The sequence below is a fragment of the Salminus brasiliensis genome, chromosome 13, assembly GCF_030463535.1.
Source record: "Salminus brasiliensis chromosome 13, fSalBra1.hap2, whole genome shotgun sequence".
Classification (NCBI taxonomy): Eukaryota; Metazoa; Chordata; class Actinopteri; order Characiformes; family Bryconidae; genus Salminus; species Salminus brasiliensis.
The window spans coordinates 6,915,958-6,928,480 of record NC_132890.1 but is presented as its reverse complement, the minus strand read 5'-3'; the positions used below and the strand labels follow the sequence as shown (position 1 = coordinate 6,928,480).

At 41.0% G+C, this 12,523-nt stretch overlaps 1 protein-coding gene across 1 annotated transcript; it reads left to right on the top strand.

Annotated features, from left to right (window-relative positions):
- ttc38 (tetratricopeptide repeat domain 38) lies at positions 1-11,583 on the top strand. The gene is made up of 14 exons (XM_072695081.1): positions 1-81; positions 476-553; positions 2,649-2,730; positions 3,478-3,649; positions 4,304-4,477; positions 5,461-5,536; positions 5,689-5,808; positions 5,906-5,965; positions 6,734-6,772; positions 7,913-7,994; positions 9,307-9,472; positions 10,067-10,226; positions 11,186-11,259; positions 11,395-11,583. The coding sequence occupies exons 1-14, from the start codon at positions 52-54 to the stop codon at positions 11,480-11,482; spliced, it is 1,401 nt and encodes a 466-aa protein (XP_072551182.1). The 5' UTR covers positions 1-51; the 3' UTR covers positions 11,483-11,583.
- The last annotated feature ends 940 nt before the right edge of the window (positions 11,584-12,523 follow it).

Genomic DNA, 12,523 nt, shown 5'->3' with positions numbered 1-12,523 from the left:
GTCAAGCTGGACTGTTCAGGAGGTGCCTGAGAGAAGACGGACACTTCTGCGATGCTGGCCGCTAGTTTTAGGGACTGTAAGGTAAGTGCTGTATTAACTGGACACCAGCTCTCTGTCTGAACAGTGGTCTGACTGACCTGACTGATATGGACTCGGTCACTTCATGCTTAAGTGCAGCAGTTACTGCTTCCTCTGTTTTCTGGCTTTATTTAAATAAAACTTTAAAGCTTTAGCACTTTTCCTGAAGCCTGTGCTACTGCTGACCTGTAGCCCAAACACCCACCGGCCCTGCGGTTCAGCCCAGCGGTTCAGCCCAGCTGTGCAGCTCCGAGCTGCAGTTCTGGACGTTAGACTGTTACACAAGAGAGGAGCTTATCATGAGGAGGTCACGGGAGTGTGTGTGTGTGTGTGTGTGTGTGTGTTGGTCTGAATCCCTGACCCAGACTTTCTCCACTGGTTTGGTTTCTGTCTGTAGGCGTGGGAGGCTGAGGGTCTCCCCCTGTCGACCACCAGCAATGAAGCCTGTAAGCTGTACGACGCCATCCTGAATCAGGTAAACTTATTTCCTCAGTCTAATACTCTCCTCCCTCAGTTTAACTACAGTATCCCCTCTAATCCGAGGGAACGATTTAGGAAACGACTGAGGGAAATACTCTTAGTTCTCCGCAGGACTGAGATCCTGAAGTTTCAAGGTTGAGAAATATTATTTAGAGACATAATCTGTTCCGTTAGTTCTTCTCTCAGTTTAATAAGTTCTACTCTCAGTTTAATAAGTTCTACTCTCAGTTTAATAAGTTCTACTCTCAGTTTAATAAGTTCTACTCTCAGTTTAATAATTTGTTCTCTCAGTTTAATAAGTCGTTCTCTCAGTTTAATAAGTCGTTCTCTCAGTTTAATAAGTTCTCTCAGTTTAATAAGTTCTACTCTCAGTTTAATAAGTTCTACTCTCAGTTTAATAAGTTGTTCTCTCAGTTTAATAAGTTCTTCTCTCAGTTTAATAAGTTCTTCTCTTAGTTTAATAAGTTGTTCCCTTAGTTTAAAAAGTCCTTCTCTCAGTTTAATAAGTTGTTCTCTCAGTTTAATAAGTCGTTCTCTCAGTTTAATAAGTCGTTCTCTCAGTTTAATAAGTTCTACTCTCAGTTTAATAAGTTCTACTCTCAGTTTAATAAGTTCTTCTCTCAGTTTAATAAGTTCTACTCTCAGTTTAATAAGTTCTCTCAGTTTAATAAGTTCTACTCTCAGTTTAATAAGTTCTACTCTCAGTTTAATAAGTCGTTCTCTCAGTTTAATAAGTCGTTCTCTCAGTTTAATAAGTTCTACTCTCAGTTTAATAAGTTCTACTCTCAGTTTAATAAGTTGTTCTCTCAGTTTAATAAGTTCTACTCTCAGTTTAATAAGTCGTTCTCTCAGTTTAATAAGTTCTACTCTCAGTTTAATAAGTTGTTCTCTCAGTTTAATAAGTTCTACTCTCAGTTTAATAAGTTCTCTCAGTTTAATAAGTTCTACTCTCAGTTTAATAAGTTCTACTCTCAGTTTAATAAGTTCTTCTCTCAGTTTAATAAGTTCTTCTCTCAGTTTAATAAGTTCTTCTCTCAGTTTAATAAGTTCTTCTCTTAGTTTAATAAGTTGTTCCCTTAGTTTAAAAAGTCCTTCTCTCAGTTTAATAAGTTGTTCCCTTAGTTTAAAAAGTCGTTCTCTCAGTTTAAAAAGTTGTTCTCTCAGTTTAATAAGTTGTTCTCTCAGTTTAATAAGTTGTTCCCTTAGTTTAAAAAGTCGTTCTCTCAGTTTAATAAGTCGTTCCCTTAGTTTAAAAAGTCGTTCTCTCAGTTTAAAAAGTCGTTCTCTCAGTTTAAAAAGTCCTTCTCTCAGTTTAATAAGTTGTTCTCTCAGTTTAATAAGTTGTTCCCTTAGTTTAATAAGTTGTTCCCTTAGTTTAATAAGTCGTTCTCTCAGTTTAATAAGTCGTTCTCTCAGTTTAATAAGTCGTTCTCTCAGTTTAATAAGTTCTTCTCTCAGTTTAAAAAGTCGTTCTCTCAGTTTAATAAGTTCTACTCTCAGTTTAATAAGTTCTTCTCTCAGTTTAATAAGTCGTTCTCTCAGTTTAATAAGTTCTACTCTAATCTAGTTTAATTAGTCTTTTCCTCAGTTTAACACTACATTACCTCAATTTAATAAGTTGTTCCCTCAGGTTTATGCTGCTTTTCCTAAATGTCATAAGTAGTTCCATTAGTTCAATGTCGCTTTTCCTCTGTAAAATAAATTGTTCCCTTAGTTTATTGCTGCTCTCTCAATTTAATTTTTTTTTTCCCCTTAGTTTAACGCTGCATTTCCTCTGTTTAATAAGTCATTGTTCAGTTTAATAAATCTTTCTTTCAATTTAATAAATTATCCCATCAATTTAACAGTTTGTTCCTTTAATTTAGTAAATCATTCCCTCAGTTTATAGGGGACACTTTAGTTGAACTTAAATTGTATTAAATTGTGAGAACATTTCTATTATCACACATTAGGGTCTTAGTAATAATCTGTCTACTGTGAAAGAGAGAGAGAGAGCGAGAGAGAGAGATCATAACTACAGTGTACCTGACTCTATGCTACACTTGTAGTAACTAATCCTTTGCTCTCTGTCCTGTTGTGCCTGTTGTCAGTATGTAACCTGGCGTAATGATGAGGCACTGGGAGGAATTGAGGGGTGTATTGCAGCAGTCAAAGCAGCTGACCCAAACTTTGGTATGTGAATAGTTTGGAGTTTGAAGTAAAGAGGAATCTGTATGTATATATATTAGGAAGAGATAGATAGATAGATAGATAGATAGATAGAGAAAGAGAGAGAGAGAGAGAGAGAGAGAGAGAGAGAGAAGTAGAGAGATATATATAGAGAGAGAGGTAGAGAGATAGATAGGGAGATAGATAGAGAGCGAGGTAGATAGGTAGATAGAGGTAGAGAGATAGATAGATAGAGAGAGAGAGGTAGAGATAGATAGAGAGAGAGCGAGGTAGAGAGAGAGAGAGCGAGGTAGATCGGTAGATGGATAGAGAGATAGATAGAGAGAGAGGTAGAGAGATAGAGAGAGAGAGCGAGGTAGATAGGTAGATGGATAGAGGGATAGATAGAGAGAGAGGTAGAGAGATAGATAGAGAGAGAGAGCGAGGTAGATAGGTAGGTGGATAGAGAGATAGATAGAGGTAGAGAGATAGATAGAGAGAGAGGTAGATAGAGAGAGATAGAGAGAGAGAGAAAGAGAGAGAGAGAGATAAATACATAGATAGAGGAAGGTAGAGAGATAGATAGAGAGATAGATTGCTAGAGAGAGAGAGAGAGAGAGAGATAGAGAGATAGATTGCTAGAGAGAGAGAGAGAGAGAGAGAGAGATAGATACTTTACATCGACACTCAGAAATTGAAGTAAGAAGAAATTGAGTGAAGAAACTCACTCACGGCCCTCAGTATGTGCTTATGCTCATGTATGTGTTGTAGTGATGGGTCATGTGATCGGCACTGGACTGGAGCTAGTAGGTACCGGGAGTTCTGTGCTGCGGAATGAGAAGCTGGGAGGCGCTGTGAGAAAGACCCTGGAGCTGGCCAAATGCCAGGACCTCACACCCCGAGAGAGATTGCACGTCAAAGCTGTTGACCTGTTCTCCAGAGGGTGAGTCTGATTAGTTAACTCGCTGCCTATCATGTGTTTCTGTCCAGAGTTGCAGACAGACCTACCTGCTTACCTTCCCTTAGTCACAAGGTTAGTAACGACATCAAAACCTGGACAGACGCTTGCTCGTTATGGTTATCAGTGCAGGTCAAGGTTGTCATAATTTAAGCATATCAGTAACTGTTTAATTAAAGAGCACTGAATTGATAACACACACCCACTGTTATTTTAATGAATCCAGGCTCCTCTGTGATCATAAGGGATGACCTCATTAAATGTAGACGTCTTAAAAGAAGACAGGAAACACTGGACAGCACACAGTGACCATTTTACCATATTTAAACATCTGGACATTTTATCCTTCACACATTTATGACTATTTATATGGTCTAAAATTAGAATCAGGTACAGCATAACAGCTGCAACAGCTCCAGATGTAGAGCACCATTTCTCAATGTTTCAATATGTTTAAAAATACAAAGGCTTCCATAGGGTGTCTTAACTTTTTCATAGACTGTTTATGAGAATGTTGTTGTTGTCTAGTTATGGTCACTATATTTTAACGTTTAAAGTTTTTTTTGGAGACGCTTATCCATGTAAACTGTCTTCGAGCAGTTAATAATGTTGTGAACTTAAGGTTGAACTGTCTTTCAGAGCACTGAGCAAGGCCTGTGATGTGTGGGAGGATATTTTGGTGGAACATCCAACAGATATGTTGGCCCTGAAGTTTTCCCATGATGGCTTTTTTTATTTGGGTGAGCAGACTCAAATGAGGGACTCTGTGGCCAGAGTGCTTCCTCATTGGAAACCGCACATGCCGCTGTACAGGTACAGCATACAGTATTACACTGACAAAAGAAACAGAAAAAGGAGTGTCTATATATTTATGCTACATGGATAAAAGTAAATAACATGGAGCTGGTCCCCCTTTGCTCTAAGCTCTAACAGGAGCAGCAGGTCTGGAGCTCTGCAGTTATTGAATCAGTTGGAGGCTTTTCTGCACTCTGCTCTGGCAGACACTCGGTGGCTGAGCTGCTCTCTGTGGTTCCTCCTAAACACGTCCACTGTTCAATAATAATACCACTCACAGCTGATGGAGGAAGATCTAGGAGGGAGGAAATTATAAATTTTCACCAGCTGACTTGTTGTTGTTGGTGCAGCGGTGTCTCCTATTACATACAGAACCACGCTGGAGTTCAGTGAGCTCTTTAGAACCCACACCCATTCTTTCACTAATGTGTGGAAAGGCCAATTGCATGGCTAAGGGCTTGAATTTATATATCTGTGACAATGGGACTGAATAAAACACCTCAATTTAATGATTAGGAGGTGTGTCCCAATACTTTTGTCCATATAGTGTATACATATATTATGCCACCTTGGCTCAGACCAAAGTAAACAAATTTGTTAAATCATATTTTTTGCTTGTCATTGTACCTACGATCCAAGAAATTGAAGTCTCTGCCATTTTGCTTGTCACCCATTGGCCGATTTGGTGTGTGGCTGTATTTGTGTTTTAGTGCAAATAAGCTCAAACAAAAAAGCTCAACAAGCCATTTTTGACTTCACCTGTACAAATCCATGCTTTCTATCCCCCTCCTTTTGTCCTGAGACAGCCAATGATATCAGTGGTCAATAATACAGTATAAAACAAATTCAGCATCTGAAAAACGATGGTTTTCACGCAGGCATAAATAACAGGGTAAATAACATCATACAAAGCTGCACAGGACGCTGTAATACATACCCTTAAAACAAAGGTTAAGGGTAAAATCTTATTTACTATGTGCTTTCCTGTGTTTGCCTCCTAGTTATCTAAAAGGCTTGTATTCCTTTGGGCTACTCGAGACTCATTTCTATGACCAAGCTGAAAAAGTGGCGAAAGAGGTAATCATTTGTTTGTCCCACAAAGCCATTTTTATCCAAATTTCATTTATCTGTCATCTTAGGACAGAAGAGTGAAGAGTACATCTTATAAAGTATCCTAGACCTGGTGTGCCTCTTCTGAGCTAATGCATTTTGGACTGGTATAACCCCAGGGCCTTGCTCTGACTCCTGACGATGGCTGGAGCGTCCACTCTGTGGCTCACGTCCATGAGATGAAGGCCGAGATTGAGAAGGGTCTGAAGTTCATGGAATCCACTGAGAAGAACTGGGTGGTCAGTCTTTGTGTGCTTCGTAGATACGCGTCACATTTTAGTTGGGTTGCAGAATCCATGCACTGCTAAGTTCTGCTGTGTGTCTTTCTTTCAAAAGGTGTGTGACATGTTGGCATGCCATAATTACTGGCATTGGGCTCTTTATCATATTGAGAAGGTAAGCTGTCACACTGATAGCCTTGACATCCAGTCAGGCTAGGCACATGCCACAAAACCTTTGCTGTTCTTTAGGTAACACAACAAAACGAGCCATAACATTAAAACCAGGGGAAGGGAGTTACACTGGTTAAACTTACACCTGTCAAGCAGTGGGGTCCACATATGGTGCATCTAATTAACAGCAAATTCTTGAAGTTGATGGGCTGTGCAGAAAAATAACCAAGCGTAAGAATGTGATCCACTTTTACAAAGGGTGAGATTGTGAAGTGATCCATAGAGGCCCTGCCTCACAACGTACTGGACGTAAGAAAAAATCTGCTGCTGCTCATGTCTTGGTGCCAGGTATCTCGAGACGCCTTCAGAGGTCTTGTGGAGTCCAGGCCTCGACAGATAAAGGGCTCGTTTGGCAGCACAAGGTGGTTTTAATGTTATGGCTGATTGGTGTACATGCCTTAACAACAGTTAGTAAGAGATACTCACGTCTTTTACAAACAATAGGCGAAGATGAACTAATGACATGAGCTTCTCTCAGCGTCCTCATTTTCTTTAGTAGTGAAACGTCTGCTTCTGTAATAGTTCAAAAATAACGAGCAATGCCCAGAGAGCTCCAGCTGCTTTTTGAGACGCTATTGGACGTTGGGAACCACGAAATAGGCACTCGTTTTTCTCTTGTTTAGTTTTCTGTCTGTGTGAACACAGTCAATTGGCTCTGTTGCAGCTGTGCCCTGTGTTTTCATGGCCTGTATTCTGTGTTTGGGATTTTCAGGGAGAATATGAAGCTGCTTTGAAAATATATGACGATCAGGTTAGTGCTCTGAAAACCGTTGCTTTTAAATCTATGATGTGTTGGTGTGTGTGTGTGTGTGTTGCAACTGTAAGTAAGAGGGGAGAGTAAAGGCAATACTACGTTCAATACAGAATATGAATGGTGGGGTGAGCTGTTCACCTCTAATGATTGGTAAGGATGACCTTATCTAGGTCAGAATATGTGTGACAGTGCATTTCACTGCTGTCCAATGAAAAACATGCATCTCTATTTTTGGTTTTCTCTATTATTTGGATCTTGTAGCTGGATTGTGTGCCATGTTGATCATTTTGGATGAATAGACCAATAGAAGTGACCTTAAGTATGTGAAATACAATCATCATATTAACGTCCATTCATGACTTCTCTTGTAAAGTCACCATTTTGGAGATAAAAAAACAAAAAAAAAATTTTGGACAGTGATAGTTTGCTGATGGATTGCATGTAGTTAATGTTTTGAAGCTGAAGTTTCCCAGGAAGGGGCTTCAGGATTTGATAAATCTACATTTACATTTATGGCATTTGTATGAAACTCTTATTCAGCCCCTTTTACATTTGAATCATGGTACACAGGTAGGAGAATCTAGTGTTAGGAGTCTTGCCCAAGTAGTGTGTGGTGTGCTTGCCTACCCAGGGAATTGAACTTCAGTGTGCCAAGGGCAATGCTGTTACCCACCAGGCTACACCACCCTCCATTGTATGTGAAGATGCTAGAAGTCTGGTGGATACTGGGCTACTAGACAATGTGTTAATAGTTAACGTAATGGTTAATAACTATGTCAGAAGAGTTAACTCAGATCCACTCTGTGAGTGAACGCTACTCTCCCTCGCTGTAATTACAGTTACTTGCGTTTTACAAAAGTCTGTGTATCAAAGTATCACAATACTTAATTTTGCAATGCTGACTTTATTTAATAGTTTACATGCCAAGATTGGTGGCAGACAGCAAAAATAGACTGGTTTAAACCCAGACTAAATCTTCAGATCCCTCAGATCTACTTTTACTTTTACTTTTACTCACATGTTCTGTATATAATGGTGTGTTTTTATACCCTGACAGTTAACCTAAAAAAAATGCTTACAGTTTGTATCAGCTTGTAGTTTTTGACAGTTTAGTAATTGTGTAATTGTGTGTCTCAGGTGTACCATCGCTGTGTAAAGTCTGGAGCCATGCTGGATACAGTAGATGCCTGTTCTCTGCTCTACAGGCTGGAGATGGAGGGTGAGGTGCCAACACCTCCATCTAAATACAACACAAGAACCAATACCTATGTAGCCTTTCAAGTGACTGGTTTGTCTGTCTATATTAAGCTTCTCAGACTATCAGAAAATTAGTCACCTTGGATGTTTAAGGTGGGAGTAACTTCAGGCTCCTGCAGATGGCCTATAAAATACTATAAATTGAGAAGTGGTGGTACAGTGCGGTGAGTGTCTCGTTGGATGTGTGGAAAATGGGTCGCAAAGCAGATGTTAATGATTGGCTAAAAGGAGTGATTTTGAGCATTTGGGCATGGCTAAAGGCCATAGTGTAAAGGAATGGCGCTGAATCTGCAGGTGCATGGAAGCGTCCGGTCATACGGGTCTACCAGCAGTGGCAGAAATCCCAGTCTACAGGACATTCTCCTCATTCTTGTGCAGAATTAAGCAAAGGCCTCCTGCGTGCCACTCTGCTCAGTATGTTGATGGTATGCAATTCCCTGCGGAGTGTACTTTCAGAAATTGGTGGTGAAGGAAGTGCTCTAACTGCTCGATCGATTTTCAAGCCATAAAACATGCCGGCGGTCCCTGTCAGTAAGTTTCGGCATCTTTTGGCCAAGATTCTGACTAGAATTTCCTGTAGACTGGGATTTCTGCCACTGCTGGTAGACCTGTATGACCATACGCTTCCATACACCTGCTACCTCCTTTATTTGGCTCCGCCAAATGCAATCACTCCTTTCTATCAATCATTAACAAATGCTCTGAGACCCATTTTCCACAAGTCCAACGAGACACTCACTGCACTGTACCACTTCTTCTCAAACTATGACTCCCGTCACACACCCTGCAGGTATTTATAGCATGATCTTCCTTATGCAATGCCATCTGCAGGAGCCTGAAGTTACTACCATGCAAGGTGACTATTGGTTTTCTGTGGAGCTTTATCTCTTCATCTATCTGTCTTCCATCGCTTTCTCTCTTCATCCTTATGTCTGTGTATATGCCCTGCTCAGTATATTGATTCATTTGGGCCTCAAGTTAAATGATTACAGGACTAAGGCTTGGTCCAGATATGTAGGGCTGGAGTTCAGCACATTTTGGTGATTTCCCTGGTAATTAACTCATGAACTGAGTTGAATTAGGTGTGTATAAGTGGGGAGAACACCAAACTCTGGACCGAAACCCTCCAGGTCTATAGAACTATACTCTCTTGCTATAGATATTGGGTATATACTACATGCAGATTACGGCTACCCGATTACATGTTCCACATCTAATCACAAGCTTTTTTTGCCGAAAATTATCCTCGTTGTATCTGTTTCCTGCCATGGTAGGAATGAACATGAAGGACCGTTATCGGGAGCTTCTGCAGGTAACTGAGCCGCACTCCGAAGACCACACTCTGCTCTTCAATGACCTGCACTTCCTCATGGTGTCGCTGGGCTGCAAAAACACAGGCACCACACAGCGTCTGCTGGAGAGCCTACGAGAGCTGGCCAAGTGAGCTGCCATCTTCTTACGTAACACACTTGGGAGCCTTTACATAACAGCCAATGCAAAGGGAAGCATAGGGGTGTATTGGGGAGTACACACAGGCTGTGGTGTTATGTGGAGAACCAACAGATTAGCTGTTAGATTGACTCGGTCTACGTCTTTGCTCTCAGGAAAGGCTACCCCTCCCACAGACTGGTCGCCTGCATACTGCATACCTTATGTGATTCCGATGTACTCTGACAGCTGCACCATTCCCAGGATCTGTACAGATTTTACTGAGGAGATAAATAAACAAGTGAAAAGCACTTGGAAAGACCGTCTCATGACAGTGTTGTGTTTAATAATGTGACTTGACTGGAATAAGTCCTCAGAGAGCAACTTTTGAGTGCAGCATCTGTTAAAACCTGGAAATCTTCTTCTCAAGAGGAGAAAGATCCTCAGGCATCTTCTCTTCTCTGTTAGCTTAGGGGTTTGCTCTTATATAGAAGGTACTTAAGATGTGACATGATACAGTTTTTACAGTATGTCATAAAACATGAATCATTTTAGTCTGGAAGGCTGTTTTGAACATATGAATGTGTCTACGTCTTTCCTCCACAGAGAGCCAGGAGAGAACCATGAGCACCAGATGGCTGAGGCTATTGGGTTGCCCATGTGTCAGGCATTGGTGGAATATGACCAAGGCAACTACAGCGAGGCAGTGGAACTGCTGAAACCAATACGATACCGCTTCGCAGAGATAGGGGGCAGTGATGCACAGGTTAGTTGCTTAACAACCTCACATCTCTGATGGCATACAGAGGATGCCATGTGTGTTTCCCAGGATCTTCTGATATTGTAAGAGACATCTGTATGTGGTAGAGACGTTAGCAGGGTTTCCATGCGTCCTGAAAAATCTGGAAAACCTGGAAATTTCATGGAAAAATGTCCTTGGAAACTACTTTTACTTGACTTAATGGGAATCAGGCAGTTGCTCTTTAAATTTCATGATGATTGGACCCATAGAAATGCTCCAAAATGACTTAGAAAAGTCCTGGTTTCTTAAAAGAGAGTGGGAACCCTGATTACTGATGAGTGTTTTTGTCTGTGCTGTACACAGATCATCCATGACATTCAAACTACTGACTGGTAAATAGTGAATAACATTGATTATCTGGTTCCAGTGACACCTGTCATGGGGCGGAGCTACATATTAGACAACAAGTGAACAGTCAGTTCTTGAAGGTGGTGTGTTGGAGGCAGGAAAACTATCAAGCATAAGAATCTGAGCCACTTAGTGATGGTTAGATGGCAGAGACGGGTCTGAGCATCTCCAAAACATCAGGCCGGTCTTGTGGGGTGTTACTGAAATGCAGTGGTCAGTACCTATTAAAAGTTCTCCAAGGAAGCACTTTCGAACCCAAGACAACCCATTGATACTCATTGAGGCCCCCACCTCACAACTTCTCAAAGGATCTGCTGCTAACGTCTTGGTGCCAGATACCACAGATCATGTCCCACGAGGTCGTGTGGAGTCCATGCCTCAACAGATCAGAGCTGTTTTGGTGGCTTGAGGGAGACCTGCTCAGTATAAGGTGTTAATGTTAGGTGTCAATGCTATGGCTGATCGGTGTATAGCTGTTGCTGTTGTTTTTGGAAAACACAACATAGTAGGCATCTCTTGATCTTCTGCATTACGAGTAATACTGTCACTTATTTTCACTTTCTATCTTCTCAAAGAGGGATTTGTTCAACCAGCTACTCATTCATGCTGCGATGAAGTCCGAGAACAAGTACCATCAAAGATATGCCAGGTCAGAAATATCTCACATCCCTATAATAGCTGGTTGGGAGATGATGTTACATCTTTTATATTTTGCCACTAACTTTAATAAGCCTCAGGTTCTGTTCCACAGCATCCAGTTATTTATCTGTGCTCTTTTGTCCAGGTGCATACTGGCTGAAAGAGACGCAGTGAGGCCAAATTCCCCCCTCACTGACCGACTGATCCAGAGAGCCCATTCTCTTCACCTATAACTGCAAAGAACTACAGTCTAACACAGTTTCTGCAAGTACAGGAGATGTGATTTCATGTTAATTAACACTTTGAAAGGTAATAAATGCAAACTCAAACTCAATTGTGAAACTGAATACATTAATAATTATAAGTATTACATTTTATTTAAATTAATTTGAACACTTGAATGTTAATAAAACACCAGTTTTATAAATCTGCAGTCAGAATCTAGGTTTTGGATAAATAATTCCAGGTTTGTAAGCAGAGTTTACAACATTACAGCAACACAAAGTGTCTTAGGGTTGGGTCTCTAAGAGCTGCCAGGATTGCTCCAGTGCACATTGGCTTAGCCTCTAGAAGCCTCCGGAAATGCACTGCAGGGATCATCCCGAACATACTGGTGTTTTGATGATGATGATGATGATGATGATGGTGGTGTCAGTCCAAAATATCCTGTGTGTTCACTTGGGTTGAGCTGCATGATTCCATTTCCATATTCACACGAATTTCATACTCGTCAACGCCTTCATACCCCTCATTCCCTGCAGATGAACATATTTTAATCCTGGAAGCCGAGATGGGAAATTCAGGTCCAGAAAGTGGCCTAGGGCCGATGTTTACTTTCTGGACCTGAATTTTTCAACTCTACCTGGAAGAGACCACTTCCATCAGGCTAGGAATCATGGGATGAAGGTGATCAGTCAGAATAATTTGCATTGGTGCATTGATTTGTAGTGACCCTTGCCTCCTAGTAGACAATTGAAAGCATGACTGCCAGCAAAGTAGCCCCTACAGCATAACCAAGCCACCGCTCCCCGTCACTATAGTGGTCTAACATTTAGATCTCTGTAGACCAGAGCTTGTGCCAGTGTCTGTACCCCACTGAACACTCAAATGGCCATTAGTATTTGTAATGAGGGGTTTATGCACTGCAACCCTACTGTAATATCCTTCTCTGTGTATTTATTGATGGGCTGTTTTTGCTGACAGTCTGATTCTGTCCTGTATTGGCATTCCCACTCACCTGAGATACAGCTGCTCTCCTGTTTTTCAGATTGCAC

Excerpts from the sequence above, each read along its gene's own strand:
- ttc38 (XM_072695081.1), top strand. The coding sequence starts at position 52 with ATGCTGGCCGCTAGTTTTAGGGACTGTAAG. Across the intron at positions 2,731-3,477 it reads AGCAGCTGACCCAAACTTTG|TGATGGGTCATGTGATCGGC; the intron begins GTATGTGAATAG and ends TATGTGTTGTAG. Across the intron at positions 10,227-11,185 it reads TAGGGGGCAGTGATGCACAG|AGGGATTTGTTCAACCAGCT; the intron begins GTTAGTTGCTTA and ends ATCTTCTCAAAG.